The 20,520-nt window shown below is 40.2% G+C and overlaps 1 protein-coding gene across 1 annotated transcript in view; it reads left to right on the top strand.

Annotated features, from left to right (window-relative positions):
* PTPRO (protein tyrosine phosphatase receptor type O) overlaps positions 1 to 20,520 on the top strand; it is a 155,865-nt gene that overhangs the window by 93,786 nt on the left and 41,559 nt on the right. The window contains 7 exon segments of the mRNA XM_054188417.1: positions 4,053 to 4,211; positions 6,211 to 6,363; positions 7,997 to 8,443; positions 9,438 to 9,599; positions 12,401 to 12,600; positions 15,529 to 15,649; positions 18,011 to 18,204. Of these exon segments, the coding sequence (XP_054044392.1) occupies positions 4,053 to 4,211; positions 6,211 to 6,363; positions 7,997 to 8,443; positions 9,438 to 9,599; positions 12,401 to 12,600; positions 15,529 to 15,649; positions 18,011 to 18,204 (1,436 nt within the window).

The raw sequence follows: 20,520 nt of genomic DNA, 5'->3' as shown, positions 1-20,520 counted from the left end.
TCTTGGAGGATGACATGGCACATCTTTAAAAAGGCTGGTTATTCGTGGCAGCCCTAAATTTGAAACGTAACTCAGGAGAACATCTAGGTCTATTAGTGCTCATCTTTCCCCAGCCAAAAAATCATGTTATCCCCTTTTTAAGGTGAAAAAACCCTCCATCAGAATCAAAGAAACAAAAAGAGCTGCATCCATATAAGTATTTTTTCCTGCCGTAATTTCCATTGGAAGGCTGATTTAAAATATCGGGCTAAATCTTTTCCAGAACAAAAGATACACTTTTGTTCTTGTGACAACATCATTTTTTAGTTTGTATTGGCTTTTCATTAGTCACGTTATGTGGGCATCTCGGAATTGCAGTATGTAGCATAATTGCTCGGATACTACTTTCACTTACACTCCCCCTTCATAAGCAATTGCACATGGTATCCTCTATTGCATATCATAAAGTTGAACATTATGTTCCTAAAGTATTAAACAGCAGCTGTTTAATCTCTACAATGGTTGATTTTTAGCAAGAGATAAAATGATCCCTACAGTTTATATCATAATGGAAGCTTTACCCAGGCTATGACTTACTCCCAGTAACCATATAAATATGGAAATAGTGTCATGCTGGGGAGAAAGTTATGTAGTTCACAACTTCTTCTTCTGAATAAAGGAGATTACCCACAGGAGTTACGTCACTCCACTAATGGGGCTTCTTTTTTATAAAAGTCACAATACGAAAGTAAATCATGATTAATTTGGGTTTGAGTGTGAGAAGCAAGAGAGTTGATCTCAGTCCCCTTTCAACCACCCACATGTATTACTACATCTAAGCTACCACAGTCATCAGTCATTAATTGAATCCGTAGAGTGACCTGATCTCTGAATATTAAAACCAAATGGTTTTTGACTGGAATATGGTACTTATTTTCAATGTTTCTTTTTTTTTTTTTTTCCCACTGAATGACAAACTTTAATGTGCTTGGTACAAACTGAATGCATTAATGTAGGATTTAGCATCCAGAATTTTCCAGGGCATTTGAGGAAGAGGTTAGCAGCATTTCTTCTGCTGTCTTGGTGTTTGTATAAATGCAAGCTATGTGTTAAATGCAAAATGCTATAGAGTCCAGGAGAAACACAAAAGTTAAGTTTCTCATAAATAGATATAATGGGAAAGTAGTTGCTATAGGAGCAGCAAATTCTGAGACAGTAAGAAAGTCAAATTTAGGTCTTAATCCTGCAAGCTTGTCTATGTGCGTTTAGTATAATCTGTGTCGTGGTTTGGACTAAAAATAAAGAGATTGTACATGAAGGAGTGCCTTAAACATGCTATTAGAGAGACATTGAAATCCCCTAAGTCCCTTCTGTAATATGTCTTCACATGTCAATGTAGTGCTGAGCATTTACAAGGCTCTAAATTTTCTGAAGTATTACATTACACTTCATTTAGGCTATTTCTTGAGAACCACTGTAATCTGCGAAAAGCTGGATCCCAAATACTGAAATCTGTAAAATTAAAAAGACCAGACTGTTTATGCTCTGAATTATAAATATAGATAGTGAAGAGTGTCATTTTACATATTTTTTAAGTTTAATAACCCTAGGAGCAGTTAGTAAGTGAAAAAACAGAACACGATTTTTATCTGCTGAGTGTCCTTTTAATTTCACAGTGTGCAAATAGCTTTTGATGTGAAGATTTGGTACTGAAGGAAGTAAGATAATGGAAGAATCTTTAAATTGCATTATATCACTCATGCTACTCTGCTAACATCAGCCATGAGCAAGGAGAGGATAGTAAGCAGAAGATAACAACAAGAAAGAGAGTCTGTGTGGATTACTGCTTAATTCAATTATTGGTTAATTAAATCAAAGCATCAGGAGGAAAAACCATTTGGATTAAAAATGAATATAACTTCCATCCTTTATTTGATTTGTTGTAGGAAGGAATAAATGGGGTAATTTAATCACTGACATAAGAAAGTTTCAGTGATTCTTTCAGAAATAAGGAGACCTCAGATGTGAATGAGATAGCAGAAGAAAGCCCAGGGCACACCCGCTAGCATGAAAGATGACTGCATGCAAGAGTTGTGCTATTTAGAGATTGTTATTGTCGTTTAAACTACTATGGTGTGCTATGTGAGCTGTGATATGAACCCTCTGGTCATGTGGATAGTCAGATGAACTATTTATTTCAGAATGAGCACCGGGGAAAGCCTCAGCAGAAAGAAGAGGGTAGGCTTTGTTTCCTGTGATCTGCTTTACTCCTATTTATTTCCAGTCCATCATGAATTGTAGGCAAAATTTTCACAGATCGCATCACTGAAGTGCCTGTTGGTATCTATAAGATTGGGAGTTTCTATTTGTAAGCGGTTAACATACAAATATACTGGTGTACAGGTGTTTACCTGAAGCTAATGAAGCATCTTTGCCGTGAGAAATAGTTCAGTAATCCCACAACTCTGCATTCCTATGCTCAAAGTTAAAAATGACAACTCAACTTCTTCTTAAGACTCGGGGAGAGATTCTGTTTGCTTCTCTGGCTTTTGCTCTTAGTTGTTTTTTCTTCTCCTCACATCTGGAAACTTAGTGCTGTGATGAAAATACCGTGCTATTAATTGGGATTTAATTTTTGCTTCCACTATGGTCTTGCTTTTCCACCTTTGATTAGCCTATTCCACCTTCCGTGGTGTAATTCCACTTAGGAAACTGATACTGCTCTTCCTTTTCATCTACTCTTTGCTCTTGCTCTTTGAGAAAAAATATTTTATTAGTTTTTCTCCAGTGTCTACCACAGCAGAACTTTGAACTCAAATGTGTCCTCTAAGGCCATGCTAATGAACAGCCTGATTTTTTCAATCTGTTCCCTAACGTCTGTGGGAACTAAATCAACACAATAAAACTTGTAGGCAAAAAACTTGTAGGATGTAGGCATAATTACTGAGGGCGTTGTTCATTAACTATCTCTATTCAAAAATGCCAGTATGACAAATTTCAGCTAACACTATAACCTTGTTTTGAATATCTGCTTTGCACTCTTAATCAGTGTATAGTTGGGTTGCTATAGTTTTGGTTTTTTTCTTGCTAAGGAGAGCATTGACTAAAAAGCTAAATTTTTAATTTTAATTTTTTTTTTAGTGGATAACAGAGGCTGAATAAAACTGTGGCTGTCTTATTAGCAACAATCCACACTCCCAGCTACAGTGAATTGACACAGCGTTCTGTAGTCAACAGAACTAAACTGGTCTAGATGTCACGTCACAGGCCACAGGCTATTTTTCTTACCTTTTATAGCCCGCCTGGATCGGAGTTGCGAGCACTAGATCGGCAGTTCCGCGCTTACCTCCTTTCTGTGCTTAGGCTTCCCCTGTGCCCCCTGGTAAACCACTTTCCTTCCCCGTACCACAGTTCTTCATCTGTAAAATAATGGTACTGCTATATTTGGTAGAAGTGGTGGTGTGGATTGCTATATTTGTGGTTGCTATATTTGGTGTGGATAAATACGTCGAAGATATTGGCCCTCTCCGATATGGTAGGAACAGGGACCGTGTAATTACCCATGAAACAAAGAAATTAATGCATATCAGAAAGTCTTAACTCAGGTAGCTTCCTTCAGCCATTACACTGATAACCTTCTCAGCTTATCTAAAACATTTAGATACATGCCAAAGTTACGAGCAATTGCAAGTGTTTTGTTGTGTTTGTCTGGGCACTTTTACATGACTAGCAGGCATTAAAGATGAAAATCTTTCTGGGGTCATGACTGTGAGTGCTTAAATAATAACCTTATTTTTTGTGGCAAATAAGGAATTTTTTCCGTTGAAGTCTAAGTGTCAAGAACATAAATTGTTTTGTGAGCGAACGCACAAATCTTGGCTTTGCCAACGTCCCGAGTAGCTTTGTCCCAGACCTCTGTGAAGCCCCAGATATCACCTGGTAGATTTAAGAGTGCCTGTGCCGTACCTAGCAAAATCGTTTTTTTCTTTGGTGTTGTGTATGTGTCAAGAACTCAGTTTTCCTATTAATGTGCTCCTTTCTTCCTTTTTTCCTTTTATTTGTATATCCTTTAGAACCCCTTCCTGTGAGCAGTGTTTCTATCTATGATTACAAACCATCTCCAGAAACAGGCGTGTTGTTTGAAATTCAGTACCCAGAGAAGTACAATGTCTTTACCAGGGTAAATATAAGCTATTGGGAAGGAAAAGACTACCGAACAATGCTGTACAAAGGTAGGAAACTATTCCACTAAAACTTAATGCTAACTCTGCTGGAAACATTTTAAACAGTGGTCTTAGGTGTGTTTTTGGCATGTATTTGTTATAAAGATTAATATTTCTGGTAATGTGTCTGTTCATATAATAATTTTTATATCGTGCAGTAAGGGGAAGGGTCTTTGAATTGAGCCAGTGGTTCTCTTTGGATTTAAACCTGTTTCCCATCCTAGTTCTAGTGACTCTTCCTGTCTTTTGGATTTTGGAGGAAGATTGGGCCGTCTGGATTCTTTTAATCGGTTCTGAAATCAACCTGCGAAGGGATCACCAATTTCTGGTGTTTCCAAATAAACCTGTACACTAAAATACAAAACATTTTCCACCATTTTTTTATCTTCCCTGCTGCTGTACAATCCAAAGCAAAAGAAAAGCAAAAAGGAAGGAAACACAAAACTCAGTAGGAAGGTCGGAGATACGTTTCTGCTTTCTAGATGTGCTTGTTGAAATCCCTGGATGACATTCTGTGTCACTTGAAATCATTATAAAGTTCCCAGTCCCTTCCCTCTGGCGAAGGTTTCCTCTTTGGTGAATAGCTGACAGGAGAGCTCTGGGATCTCCCAGAGCTGGGAAACACATTCAATATACCTGATTCCTGGTGCAGGATTTAAACCTGGTAGTTCTGTATCTCAGTAGAGTGACACAGGGCTAATAGTACTACGCTGTGTAGTACGGTGTATTACTGTAGCTTTCAGTGTTGTCCCTGAGCTAATGAACCCTGCTGCATATTATAAATTTCATTTTTCTTAAAATAATCTAATCAAAGGCAGTCGATCTGACAATCTAGACCGTCAGTCTAAACAGTTCAAACAACCAATCTAACCGTCTAAACGATCTAATGAGCAAATTCTGCTTTCTTTTTCATTTGTTTAAAACTGAACTCCCTTTTGCCCTGCAATATAGTTTAAGCATAGCATTTATCTCAAAGGTGTAAATGGGACCGTCCCATGGAAAGCATCCTAAGGGGTGAGAAAGGCACCTGCACACTCTGAAACCCCAAAGGTTTAACATTGCATAGTGGCGTTAAAATGCCTTTGAGCAATCCAGTAGGCACTAGGTTGAATTTTAGACGCTGAACTAAGGTTCCCAACGTAGAAATCTGGTCACTGTAAGCTCTCTCTAAAGTCAGCAGAGGGAGATACGCACCTGCAGGAGGAGGTCAGAAAAATTTTTGGAGTCTCTTTGCTTCAGTACAGGGTGGGGCTAGAAATCACATTTTCAATGCTTTGAAGTGCCAAAGTTAGGCAGATTCTGGAGTATAGCACAAAATATAGGTGACCCTTTTCCAGAGAAGAAAAGGGATACAAGCAGTAATTTTTGTCTTTTACAGCTAATACACGGTTCCAGGAGCTGCAATGCTGCAGCTGCTGATTAATAAAAAAGTCAACCTGAATTAAGAGATTCACTAATCAACTCGCACACTCCTTCCCGTAGCCACGCAGCCCTAAGCAACTTCTCTTCAGCCCGTACGTATAGTGGTGGTGGAGGTGAGCTCGGCTCTCAGTTCTGCGACTTGCGCTCAGTTGCGTGGTGGATGCGTCCCTTTCAGCGTCCACCCCCAGCCTCATGCCTCAGTCAGCAAAAGACCAAGACGCCTTTTGCGTGCGGCGGTTAAAGGTCTGCAGAAACTGTCAGATGCTCTTTGAGACATTCAGCGTCACGTGGAACAGGTTGCCAGATTCAGTTCCCTTTCCTGTGAAAAGCAGCTCGTGTTTCTTGTGCTGGGCTTTTTTTTTTTTTTTTTTGTAGCAAAGTGGCTTTGACAGCCAGAAAAAAATGAAAAATGTTGGCAAACTGAATTATTAGAATTTCATGTCTCAGACCGGGCTGAGCGATGTTTAAACATCTGAAACACTGCCAGTTCAGCATTGTGCAGTCGCATTATCAGAAAGTGAACATGTGATGTATTTTCCTCTTTTTTTTTTTCCCCTTTCTTCTTTTCTTTTTAAACCTTCTGCAGATTTCTTTAAAGGTAAAACAGTTTTCAATCACTGGCTACCAGGTATATGCTACAGTAACATCACGTTTCAGTTGGTATCAGAAGCAACCTTCAACAAAAGCACGCTGGTGGAATACAGTGGGGTCCAGCATGAGCCCAAACAGCACAGAACAGGTGAAGAAAATGATTATGTACCATCTGCTCCTAGTCTGTCTGTCTCCTTTCCTTTCTGCCATGGGGAGGGGATTGATCCCACAGGGAGGAGGGTCTGTGTGGGAAGCTGTCCTGGGAGCTGCCCCTGGCCAGGATGCTGCGGCTGGTGCGGAGGGTTATGTGTACAATACGGGGCAAAGGGAAATTTGCATGAGTGTTTCTGTTATAAAGCTTGCTTCTTAGAAAATCAATTCTGCTTCTCATGAGAAATCCTAGGCCTTGTGCTGGGAATTAATTTTTAAGCCACCGGAATAGCCGCACTGAGTGTACCGTTGATCTATCTATATTGGTCTGTCTCCTTGCGCAGTGAATCACAGCTAAACCGTTGGAGAAAGCCTTCCTCATTGTGCAGTCTTCTATCACAGAGAAGAAGAATGTCATATTCGCCCTACTTGGCGGCCAGTTTATGCCCTGAAGCATGAACTTTTAATTTCCAAGACAGCAATATTGCAAAGGCTGAAAATTGCATTTGTTCAAGGCCCAGAACTAATTTAATTTGGTCCTGGGATGGTGCCCAAAACTTGCCTCTTAATCTGTTGGACCACAGACATTTTCCAGGGTCCAAAGTGAAATGAACCAGTGGCAAAATCAAAAGGCCCAATCTTCAGATGAGTACGCTGATGTTGGTCCTTTGCCTTGGACAGAGTAAAGCCAACTGATGCCAGCTGAGTTCTGTCCTGAGAATCCTAAACATAGTTATCGCGATATTGAACCATAACAATGCAACCAACAGGATCAGATTTTTCTTTCCTGCTGCCCTCTCATCCCTCATTCTTCACATGAACTGCCATGAAATTGTAGTGTCTGGTTTTGTATCAGTGGCCGCGGCTGGGACAGGGGAGGTGAACAAATTACTGTGTTGTAAGGTGTCATTTTAAAAGTTGCCAGTCAAAATTGTTTGCAGGGGCTACTCGCACTTGTTGCGTATAAGGGCAGATGATGGACAAGCAATTACAGTGTGGCAGACAAAATGCTGTGTGTTCACCTCCTGGCATAAGTTGAAGTAACTTCTTTGCATGCCACAATTTTGTCTTCTTGAGACCCAAGTCTTGAGATCAGGCTTTCACAAATATTAAAATTTAAACTGATGTTCAATGCTTGTGACAAGGCGGCCACTAAAAAGCATATGAAAAGCCCTACAGGAACATGAAAGTCATACTTTTTAAATATGAGCTATGCCATATATTAGTTTTGCATATTTTTTTTTTCAATTCATTTCTACAGAAGTAATTTTTTCCATGATCAAGATCTTTCTGGAAGACACAATAAAATAAATTAAAATCTACTCTTACATGAGTAGCCTTGCTGCTGTAATGGCACTGAACTCTGATTTACTGTGACTTCACATCTGCTTTTCTTCCTGGTATTCTTGAGTCATGATTCTTCTGTGAATTTACACTCATCTTGATCCCACTAGAATCACTTCTGCTATAATTACATGTAAGAGAAGGGAGAATCTTAATAAGAACAAGGTATTTAAAATTATCCATGGATGCACTGTTTTTCTGCAAACAATGTTCTCCAGGGGAATTAACACATCATAAAGACGCACAGAACATACCTATTAAAAGACTAACCCTTGCTTCTCTTTTAGTTCCTTACCCACCTCGAAACATTTCTGTTCAGATTGTACCAATCAACAGAAACAACTGGGAAGAGCATAGCGGAAATTTTGCAGAAGAATCCTTCATTGGGCCACAAGAAATCATAAGGAAAGAAAAACATAGCCATTTTTCTGACAACCCACCTGACATTCCAGTAGCGAACACATCTGCAGCCTGGCCGGACTACCGCTATAACGGCACCGAGTACGAAACCACGTCGCAGCCATATTGGTGGTCTAACGAAGCTGAGTCGTCAGAGGGTGAAGGGGAGTTTGTCAATGCGGTTTCCAGTGATTATGAGGCCAATGAAGTCAACACATCTGGAAAACTCAAGCCAGAGCCCCCCTCCTTTCTTCCTGTACAAATGGTGCTGACCTGGTTACCACCAAAGCCTCCTACTGCGTTTGATGGTTTCCATATCAATATTGAAAGGGAAGGTAAAACAGAGGCTTATACACTTTTCAAACCCCTTTTCTGTAATTCCATTGGTGGGTTGTCTCCTCTACAAATTATTAATTACCTAGTACTCTGCTGCAGTGGGTTTTGTTAGATCTCCTGTATTTCTTGAGAATTTTCTTCCTCCGGAGAGCCTCTAGTTCTGGTTGGGCTTCATAAAAAGTGAGGGAGGAGGGGTTAAATCGCAGCTTGCAATTCTCTTTTGTTAAACAAGATTTATACTGTTGCACATATTGCCGCACTGTTTACACTGCAGTTATCGTAAATCCATTCTGGAATCTGAGAAAGGAGAAACAAGCCGATAGAAAGTTGAGACAAAGAATGTACATTATATCATGTAGCTTTGTTAGCCACTGAGAGAGGTTCTCAGGGAGACATCAACTGGAAGGGGCATACAGAAAAAGAGGGTCTACATTCAGATTAACAGTTGTCTCAGAAGGCAGCTACTAAATGTGTTCCTTAGGCCACAAGGAGGCTGAGATGGAGAATGGGGAGACTTTTCAAGTGATGGAGACGCAATAAAGTAGCCATGTTGCTTAAAGATTTTCTGGTTTAAAAATCTGTTTTCTCCAAATGAATTTTATTTCCTGACAAGCAGTTTTCATAAGCCTTGCCACACTGAGGACAAATACTTTTTTTGCAGAAGGAGGAGGCAATAGATAGAAAATTGGAAGCTCCTTTTCTTCCATGCCATGCTGTTTTTCACTTGCACAGTCATGGCAACCCTATTTTATCATCCCTGTTGCTGAATGAGAATTTGTCCTGGGTTTATTGTTCCTCTACACTTATACTGCAACCTTAGTCATTAATTACTCTTGTGCTGATGGCAAGAAGGAAAACTACCCACATAAATCCAGTCCTCTTGGATACCTTTTAATCCCACAGCAGAAACAGCGTTAGCATTTCTGATATAAATAATTTCCTCAGTGGCTTTCAAATTTCAATTAATCCACACTTTTTTTTACCCTGATTTAGAGAACTCCACAGAATTTTTGACAGTAAGTGAGGACACTCACAAATTTGTTGCCGAACTGAAAGAACCAGGAAAATATAAGTTGTCCGTAACAACATTTAGCTCCTCTGGCTCTTGTGAAGTTCGTGGAAGTCAATCAGCAAAAACACTTAGCTTTTACATCAGTAAGTATCTCAACAAACCTGTCTTTTTCTCCCAGACCAATATAACTTTCATGTACAGAGTTTGACCACTGTGGCAGCTATGGCATCTGCTGCAGGATCAGAAGAGTCTGGTCTTCTGGAGTTCCCTGTGCCAGAGAAGGAAATATAGTGCAAATATGTTATATCCTGCCTGGATGGGCCTTCATCATGCCGTCTCAGCAGAGCTAAGAACTGAAAACAGGTGAAGTATTTGGTAGAGTCATAGAACCATGGAATGGTTTGTGTTGGAAGAGACGTTAAAGATCATTTAGAGTCATTGCCTAGTGTTTGGAAGAGGCTCACTGAAACGGGTTCCCCTCTTGCGTATTTCAAAGAGAGGATTTAATTCCGAGAATTAAGTCGGTGGTTATAGAGATTCTTGGAAATATTTAACTTCCTTACTCCTGGAGGCTGTATGTACCGGGTTAGGGATGAAGGGCATCTCAGGCTGAGAGTGTGGGAATTGCACAATTAAACCCTGAACTCTGAAATTACATGGTCTCTGAGAGAACGCGGGGCAAATTACAGTAGATGAAATAGTTCAGCCTGCTAAATTCAGAGGAGAAAAAGTAATTTATTATTTCCCTGTAGAATCCCAGGCTTTCTTAACGGAAGACTTAGTAAAAGACAAAATAATAATACACTACTGTGTAAACTAGTATCATGACTGACAATTAGATCAGCAAGTGAGACAGGTGTTGGTGAATTCAGATTATTATCCTTCTGATGGCTGTGGTCACCTTTGTACCTTTTTCTACAGAAGGGAATAGATATAGCCTACAAAATGTCCATACAATGAGAATAGGGGAATACTTGCAGCACGACACAATTTTACATGTGAGAAATCATGAACCATGAATGCTGCAACAAGACAGGGTAGCTAAGGCTGGCAGAAATATTCATATTAAAAGGAAATGTACTCAAGTAATTAAGTCCATTACTAACAAAAATGGTGTCTTTAGTAGCTTGTAATATTTACAAATACGAACTATTTAGGCTTAAATTCATCATAATGCTTGACTGCATGTAACCGAATTCCACTATCGCTCCTGTGTTTTTAACAACGTTATAGTTGAAAGAAACAGTACTTGGAAAACAACGAGAAAAGAGGAAACGGCACATGAGAGAAAGGGTCTCTGTTGTTGTAATTTCACTGTCTTCTGGTTTTCTTTAGGAATAGTTATTAGACAGCTTCATTCTATGGAAAACATTAAAGTACATATAAGTATACAAGTATATCAAATAAATTATGTAGTGTTGCTATTAGTACCCAATGTTATTCCATTTTACAAGGTGTGACTAATTTCCACTAAGCAATATGCAATACAGTGTCCTTCATGAAGTCTACTAACTGGGGACAGAGACCTGAGAGAAATGAGAAAACGTTAATCCAAAGTGTAGGTCTACCGATTGCTAGATTAAGGATGAACTTGAATCTCATTGGGTATAAAGTACTAAGATGTTACAGGAATGTAACAAGTATTTTCGTTTTGCACAAAACACATGAGGATGTTTGGGGATTTGGGTTTTGTCTGTTAGTTTTGCAGCCTTTTAGAACCACATGAGGATTCTTGGTAAACGTCTCATTCCTTCTGACAAACGCAAGATCCTTAGTATTTTAGGTAGATTTTATATGTATTCCTGGTAGTATGCCAAATCTGAGATGTGGGCAAGTACTCTTACGGTGGAATTGCTTTTCCATTCCTCTTTATGAGTTTAATCAAGTAGGCTTTTTTGTGTGAGGACTATAACTTTGGGCCGTGGCGTGAGCTAACTCGGTTCCCTTAAGGCTGATGCTGAAAAAATTTCTGAATTATAAGAGTTACACGTACATCCACTGGCTCCAGAGATTAACCTAATGATCTAATTCCTCTTCTTACCTGAATAGGTGTGGGTCTGCTGTCATGAATAAATTTTGCTCACAGCTTCAGCCTTATCTTATCCTTGTAACATTCACTCAGTGAATCATCCTGTCAAATTACTGGCTTGTATTACACGATATTTTTGTTGCACTCAGATAGCAGTCTGAAATGTCAAATCTTATAGGCTGATCTTACACCAAATTCTTGCTCTGGCATTTGTTATGTTTTCTCAATAAACTTCAAGCACCATTAGAATTGTGTGGAGAAAAGGGACGTCAAGGAGGGAGCTGTCACAAGTGTCAGTTAAAAAGTGACACAAAAAGCTGACAATTTTCATGCAATCTGGAATTTTGACCAACTCTAGCTGAAGTTACTTTCCGAATTTTTATTTTATCTGTATTTAAACCTGTGTTCTCCACTAAGTGCTTCAAAAAGTCTGATGGAGAATGAGGTTCTTCACTGTGGTAACCACTGTGAACTCGATTTTCACGCTTCAAGGCTGTAGTACACTTAGAGGGTAGGTTAGTGTGTGGAGTGGCCAAAAAATTTGTGTGCTTGTCCTTTAATATTTGTCAACGATCTGTCCATTATTGGATGTCACCGCTTTTAAACATCGCCTTGGAGCAAATCTGATATCTCTGTGTGGTTTCTGGTGAGCAATAGAGAATACTGCAATCTGAATTTTCTGACAGGGACGTTTCTCTCATCATCTCCTGCTCTGCTACAGGTGAAATAGCACCGGCCACAGGCTGTTTCCCGGGGGCTGCGACCTTCACTGCCCGAGTGCTGTGGAGATGGACAGCTGTCAGTCCAGCCTCTTCCACCAGTACTAAATAATCCCATGAAAGAATGATATTTTAACATCAGTGCCTCAAATGTGTAGAGTGGCTTGCTCAATTGTGCTTTTGGGACATGTCCCAGGCCCCACAGGTGAATGGATAGAAGAGCTCACTGAAAAGCCCCAGCATGTGACCGTGACGGTGCTGAGCTCCACTACTGCCCTGACATCCTGGACAGCATCACAAGAGAGCGGCGGCAACGGCACCATCGTGTCTGTGGTCTCTCTGACCTGTCAGAAGCAAAAGGAAAGTCAAAGGCTTGAAAAGCACTACTGCACTGAGGTAAATGGTGGAAGCTGGAGCCTTTTCAAATACAGGAAAAAATTTGCTAACCACCCTGCTGTTTGGGATCGCGGTGCCCAAGGGCCCTATCAGGCTCAGGGCTGCAGAGCACAGCAGTAGGTGCTCCCTTCTGCAATCTAAAGGGACACAGGTGGTGCAGAGCGGAGGGGAGAGCACAGCATTCGGGAAGGAAAGTGTTGCAGGAAACCACAGTAGTGTTAAAATTCTGTTTCTGTTGGAGGGACTGTGGCCAATCCTTCGTTCGAGCTTGTGAGCTGTGTTGTACCTTTTGAGACATTTTTGTGGCTGTTGTGGTTTAACCCCAGCCAGCAGCTCAGACCACACAGCTGCTTGCTTAATTCTCCCTCTTCTCCCCCAGAAGAGTAGGGAGAAGAGAGAGAAAAGGAGGGGAAAGGAAAAAAACCCACCACCTAGTGGGCTGAGATAAAGAGTTTAACAGAACACCAAGAGAAAACAACCAACAACAACAAAAAACCAAACCCAATGATAATAACTATAATGGTAAAAGAATATACAAGGTAAAGTAATACAACGTAAGTCACTCTCACCACCTGGTGAATTGGCTGTCCAGCCTATCCCGAACACTGATTGTGGATTCCCGCCCCGCTGCCAACCCCGCTTTGTAATACTGAGCGTGGCATCTCTGGTATGCAGTATTCCTTTGGGCAGCTTGTTCTGTCTATGCTCTCTCTCAGCTTCTATGGGAAGCTGAAAAAAAGTCCTTGAAAACTATAAACATCACCTGGCAACAACTAAACCAATATGCATTATCAACGTTCCTTTGATACCAAATCTGAAACCCAGCAGCCACCAGAAAGAAAAATAACTCTATCCCAGCTGAAACCAGGACAGGGGCAGTGGGAAAAATCATAATAACACTTAGGCATGTGCTGTAATACTATCATCAAACTTGCATAAATTCTTTCTTAGATATCCTACATATGAATACAGAACCTGACTAAACTTTCTGGAAGTTTAGAGGTGATCATAAGTCGGGTTTTCTTTTCATCCATCAAAAAAGATGTTGGCATGGGGAAGTGAATGCAGACCGCCTGTGATTTGGATGGACAACAATTCTTTAGGGCTGCCATACGGGATGTGTTTATAATGATCAATAATCCCGAACTCCCAAGTATGACAGTTTTCTGATACTTGAAACACTTAGTGAGTGCAACCCCATGACAGATCCTGTGGCTATGATGGATCGGTGGCATGTGCCTTCAATTAGCCCACATCCCAGTTACTTTACCAAGATGCTGATAAGGCCGTTTTCTGAGCAGTGCCACAACTTCTGTCTGGCTCCCTAAGTGCGTGTGATGGAGAAGTCTGCAAAGGACTGCAGTGCTGTCCTGCTGCGCCCTCAGCTTGCTCATGGGAATGGAAGGAATCCGCTAACCCTCCCAATAAATATTCATCATCTCCTTCAAACTTGTGATTAGCCCTGCAAGTTAATTAATACAGGGAGTCTCCATCCTTTAAAAATTTCTTTTAAAATGAATCATTTACAATGAATTGTCAAAACGTTTTGGGTTTTATTCCCAGACTGTCCATGAATTTAAACATTTTAGATGAACTTAAACATGTTTAGATTGTTTAGATGACAATTTGAGAGTTGTTTTTCAGAATCAGGTGTTAATCTCCTTGAGTTATTTTCCTTTAATTTATTAAAAGTGCAGTCATTACATCAGGAAGCAAAACAATACAGTACGCAATTATATACCAAAGATCACAAGTATATACATATGTGATTAAAGGAAATAATACAAAAATAATCTACAAACTCAAAAACAAGTACCTAAAGCTAATCCATGAATAAACAAGTTATCTGTAAAAGTAAATGTGTGTTTATTGCAAGTAGGTAGAAAGGTCTAAATACAGTTATTTGTTTCTTTTTCTCATTACAAATGTTTGTACCACCTCTAATCAAATTTTATCAGCTTATTATACCTGGAATTATTAATGTTGGTTTGAATTCTCCTTGACAAGCTGAAAAGGGCAAAATTCAGTGCAGAGTTCTATCCGTTTCTACCCTTGTGCGTGATTTAAAAGTGATATAGCTTTCCAAAGCAGCTGTTAAATATAAAATCCCTTCCTCACTAAACCTGTGCTGGCACTGGTGGAGTCGCTTGCATCACAATAAAACACCAGTGCAAAGGTGGCTGTGATACAGACTTTGGAAAGGTTGCAAAGAAAATATTAGTAGGAAATATCAGCCTGCAGTTCTAGAAGGGGTGCATGAAGTCCTTTCCTCCAAACTGCGTTTGCTGTTAGCTGGCTCTTCAGGAGATGAGGCTTTTCCTATTGAATCGGACCAGACCGATGCCTCCTGCTCTGACCAATACCTGGTGTGCCACAGCAGAAATTTTGATGGTGATGTTTCAAACTGAAAAGAAAAATCACGAGGTCCCTTAGCCAGGTTTTGTAGTGCTGTAATTCCTCTCTGATTTCACCATGCTGTCATTTTAACACTTGCATTCAGAAGACAGCTTTCCCATAAGACAGCCTTCAGCTCACAGAGCTCCAGATGAATCAGATGGCCGAAGAACAAACTCAGGCTTTTATTGAAAACGCACTGTCTAAATACTCTAAATAGTATCACCGGAATATCAATAATGTAGCCTGATTATTTCAATAAACTTTGCCAGCAGGAGAGAGTGGGTCTACAATGTGACAGGTAACCTTGCACAGCAAGGCAAGCGTGATTCTCTGAGTCAGATCATTTGTCAGCTCAGCCCTGACTGCTTTCACAGTTTTGCCATTTTGGGCTTAGTGAATGGAGTTTTAGCTGCTGATGCCAGTGTCTTCAGAATCATGTCTTTTGTAACTGGAGCAGTTCATGTGCAGTCTCGATCTTCTTTTCATTTACCAAGCAAATACCTCATATTGGATGCATTCCCCTCCTATTAGGTGAATTCAAGCAGCAGCCTCATTGAAAATCTTGTTCCCGGTGCCCAGTACCGAGTTGTGGTTTATTTACGGAAAGGACCGTTGGTTGGACCGCCTTCTGATCCTGTTACATTTTCCATTGGTAACCCTTGCATCTACTGTTTGATACGTGTTTTGTTTTGCTTTGTTTTTAAATATGTGTAGAGAAACTACTTCTTCAGTGGGAGACAAATGTTTCGCATTTATATGTTTTTACCAAACCTAACTAGAGAGCAATTATGGCCAGGATTCACACACGCAGGGCCCTGTGGAAAGCACCGTCTTCACCCTTGAACACCTGAATATATGTGTGTCTCTGGCAGTGCTCATGGTGGATGTCATTTAGGGTGGGAGTCACCTCACTTAGGTGTAGCCAGCCTGAGCTGCAGGTAGTCTGTGATGCATGGAGAGATGTGGGTAATTCTTAGATGTGATTTATTCCCACTGTCTCACGAAGTCCGTGGGACTGCTGTTAAGACATTTGTTGCAAATGTGCCTTATGAAGGATGGAATGTGGCCCGGTCTGAAGGACACAGTGCTAAGAGTCAGGAGACCTGGCTTATCTCCTATGGTACTACATGACCATCACCAACTTCAGTTGTGTATGCCTTGATTTTCTTGGGTTTAACAGTGAATCTTGATGTTCTCTGCTTTGAGATTTGAGGATAAGAAGAACCCTCTGAGACTGAAAGTAACATTTTCAAGAATGTGGTTTTATGGCCAACAGGCAGAGCTGCTGCCTCCGTGCCTGTAATTCAGGATTACACCGTGCTCCTAAATAAAGAGTCACTTAGCATAGAATTCAGCATCTTTTAGTTGTATCATTTATTTTGTTAAGGTCACCGTTTTAACAAAATGTATTAAGAAGAGAATGGGCAAAGAGGAAGAGATTCAGTGTATAGAGTTACATTTGCAGAGAAATACTTGACCTGAGTCGCCCAGTTTCTCCTTTTGCCAAATAGTCTGCCTTTGGGGAGAGCAGGTGGCTGAAAGCTAGAGATCTTCAGTATTTTTCATTCTGCTTCCTCTCTGTGATGTAGGGAAGAAAGCGAAACACAAAAAACCCACAAAGTTAACCTGTTAAGAATTGAATCCTTAAATGAAAGCAAGTATGTGGACTAGTGAATATGGTGAGAGCCTTTTCATTCTAGGCAATCTCTTTATATTTTTTCATAAATTGGGTCTGAGTAAAAATTTGAAAAGAGAGTATGGTATATTTCAGCAAAGGATAAAATAGTAAGCAAAAAAATACATATACTTTATTATTAAAATCTCTATCATTGGACGATTTTTACAAACGCTTTTGATTTTATTTCTCACTGTAGTTACTTCAGAAATCGGCAAAATTCTATTTTCACTTGAGAAAGTAAAATCATATATTCCCAAAGCAAATAAGTTCCTTCATTTTCTCCACTTTCATGTGGCCTCACAACCATAAAAAGTTCTTACTAAACTCAAAACGGCAATGAGTTTCTAAACAAAACATCTCATAGATTTCTTATTATAAAGGGGATGTTCTGTTTTTATGGCGTAAAAAGACAGTTGTATGAGTTTTCATTTCATAACAGGATCTTGAATTTCATATTAAAATACAGAACTGCAAAGCAAACTATTTTCAGTGGTGGTTAATGACAAACGAAACTGAAATAAGATAAAACACACTTTAAAAAGTATTCAGTTCTCCCCATGTTTATCCTAAGCCTCACTTTCACTGGGTGAGTATCAACACTTTAGAGAAAGCAAAGAATAGATGTGGTAAATGATTTATGAAGGGAAAGGCAATTGTGCTAACATGGGCTGAAGTCATCTGGGTGCTGGGCTTGGCTCTGACCCGGTGTGCAATAGCTGGGGCTCTGCAACCCTCGCAAATGTTAGCAAAAAGTACTTATTTAAGTAGCCTCAGTTAAGTCATGAAGAATAATTGCTTTCCAGACAAGTAAAGGTTGCAGAAGTTGACCCTTATGTGACATTTTTCACATCACTTGACTTCTCTTTCTCGGTGTCATCATCTGTGAGGCAAGACTAGCAATACATGACAGCACCTTTAGGTTCCCCAGGGAAGGAGGGATAGACATAAAAACTATTCTTTCTGGTAGCCTTTATCTTCCAAAGTGTTATGACTTCTGACGCTTTTGGTTTTGAGCAACTTGAAATATCTCCAAAACAGCCTGATTTTCAAAGTAGAACGGAACCCTCTGTTTGTCCAAAATCAAGCCCTGTGCTTTATCTCAAGCTAAGCAGCCAACACCAAGCAGCCTCTAGTCATTTCTGAAAAAGTAGACATAACAAACTGGAGAACAAATGCTGAAAATTGGTATTCCACTGCTTGTGACAAGGAACTTGTTGGGAAATAAAGTCAGGAACAAACCAAAAAAAGGTACAACTTGGTTAAGGAAAGGTATTGTTTTAAAATAAACTGTAACTGGTAACGCGCACATTACTAACCACGGTTTCTGGTTTATAGTGCCCACTGGAATAAAGGATCTGACGCTTTACCCTCTGGGACCTACTGCTGTGGTTTTGAGCTGGAACAGACCTTTCCTTGGGGTGTTCAGGAAATATGTTGTAGAAATGTTTTACTTCAACCCATCAACGATGACCTCCGAGTGGACAACCTACTATGAAATAGCAGCAACCATCTCTTTAACTGCCTCCGTGGTAAAGTGACCATTACCAACTATTGCTTGCCCATGCCTGTGTGACCTTTCTTTGCCCAGCATTTCCCCCATGAATATGTGCCTATGCCTTTGAGCTTGGCACATTTTTCCAGGCAAAGCAGAGCAAATGGCCAGGGTGCTAGAGGCATTTTCTGTTCTAAAGTAAGGGAATGCCAGCTGAACCATGCTAAATTTTAAGCAGAGTGATGAGTTATGAGATGAGCCTCTATTTTGTTGACAAAATGGGCATGTTCAGCAAGTCCAGAGGCAGCTTCAGTTTGTGGGTCAGTTTGTCAGTCAAGGCTTTAAAAAATTCCATCATCTCCTCTGGGGGAGTAGTCCAAAACCTTATCTACATAATTAATATTGATAATATGGATTTGGGGCTTGCAGGCTAGTCTTGCAGTGTGCCATCTGGAAGGCTTAGCTGCAGAGATGCTCTTGTGAAAATAGCCTTCGTGTTTCTGAAGCCACAAAGACTTATCACAGAATCACAGAATGGTAGGGGTTGGAAGGGACCTCTGGGGATCATCTAGTCCAACCCCCCTGCCGGAGCAGGGTCACCTAGAGCAGGTTGCACAGGAACGCATCCAGGCGGGTTTTGAATGCCTCCAGAGACGGAGACTCCACCACCTCTCTGGGCAGCCTGTTCCAGTGCTCTGTCACCCTCAAAGTAAAGAAGTTCCTTCTCATGTTTAGGTGGAGCTTCCTATGCTCAAGTTTGTGCCCATTACCTCTTGTCCTGTCACCAGGCACCACTGAAAAGAGCCTGGCCCCATCCTCCTGACACCCATCCTTTAAGTATTTATAAGCCTTGATAAGATCCCCCCTCAGCCGTCTTTTTTCCAGACTGAAGAGACCCAAATCCCTCAGCCTTTCTTCATAAGGGAGGTGTTCCAGTCCCCTAATCATCTTGGTAGCTCTCTGCTGCACCCTCTCCAGCAGTTTGCTGTCCTTCTTGAAGCGGGGAGCCCAGAACTGGACACAGTACTCCAAAACTTATGCCAGGATTTCAACTAGGTGGAGACTGGTCTCTAGAAGAGCGCGCACACACACACACATATACACACATGCATCTTTGCAAGATTGGGTACTCGGCAGAAATAAAGTGAAGTTTTCCTCTTCCTTTCCATGTATTCCTAGAGGTGAACAGATTTTATTCAGACTTTGCCATAACACAAGACAGCAAGCAATTTTAGCTGAAATTAGTTGTTTAGAAAGTTATGAGTATGCAAAAAGGATAGCAATAACTTTCCCTTCTTGTGAGAGCCATAGAGATTTACTGTAATTGATTTGCATAATACCATTTGTGGAGTCATTTTTACTGCAGCAGCTTAACTGTAATTGGGTACGTGACTGTAAAACTAGCACATAAATCTCCAGGGAAATTAAAAACAAAAATAACTTACCAAATGAGTAATTAATATCTTGTAATCATGACTCAGCACGATTGGATTAAAACCTGAATGATCCAAGTCATCTTAGAAATAATGTCATCTTCCAGAGTTAATGTGGTCCATTAGAAAATGAGAGGATATTGTCCCCTACTGTTGCAAATCCTGTTCACGGAAGCCAAGTTGGAATTCCTTTGTCTGAATTTCAGTCCAAAATACAACAGTGCTATATAACTGCTAAAGTGAGCATTTCTTAAAAAATAATTTTAAAGAGTAAGCCTGAATTAGAAGAAGAGTATCTCCCTGTTTTTCTGTCATGGCATTTAACATACAGGTAGGTATTGGTGGTATTGGTGAATTGTTGTTTGGGTTCTCTAGTGGTGCTCCAGAATCCCCATGTCCAACAAATTTCCCGATGATCTAGTGACATCTCTGAGTGGTGTATTCTGGAGCAACAGTGTCAAGCCCAGCGAGGAGGCAGGGCAATCAAAAATCAAGCTATCTGACAGCTTAGACCAGAAATTCTACCCTGAAGGGTTATCACTTGGTGAGAACTTTTGGAACTGAATTTGCTTTTTCCCTTTGCTTGGTTGCTTTGTTCATTCTGTGCTCCGCATTTTATTTTAAAATTGTCAAAACTATGTTGTTATTGTCAACTTTACACAAGGGTCATGTCAGAAGAAATCCAAGCAGCTTCAATGCTTTGGTGTTAATCTGCTACAACTTTTTCTAAAAAGCATAAAGAGAATAGTTCACAAACCCTATATTTGGATTGCCTTGTAGCATCTGGGAAAAAGCCACTGGAAACGGCAGAGGTCTGTAAAAATAGCAATCTCTAATTTGTCAAAAATTTTCATTATTTCTAATTTGCTTTTATTTTTAATTTTAAAAATATCATGAGGCTTTTCATTTAAACATAAAAC

The sequence above is a fragment of the Rissa tridactyla genome, chromosome 1 (assembly GCF_028500815.1).
Source record: "Rissa tridactyla isolate bRisTri1 chromosome 1, bRisTri1.patW.cur.20221130, whole genome shotgun sequence".
Lineage (NCBI taxonomy): Eukaryota > Metazoa > Chordata > Aves > Charadriiformes > Laridae > Rissa > Rissa tridactyla.
This window is presented reverse-complemented; position numbering and strand designations above follow the sequence as displayed.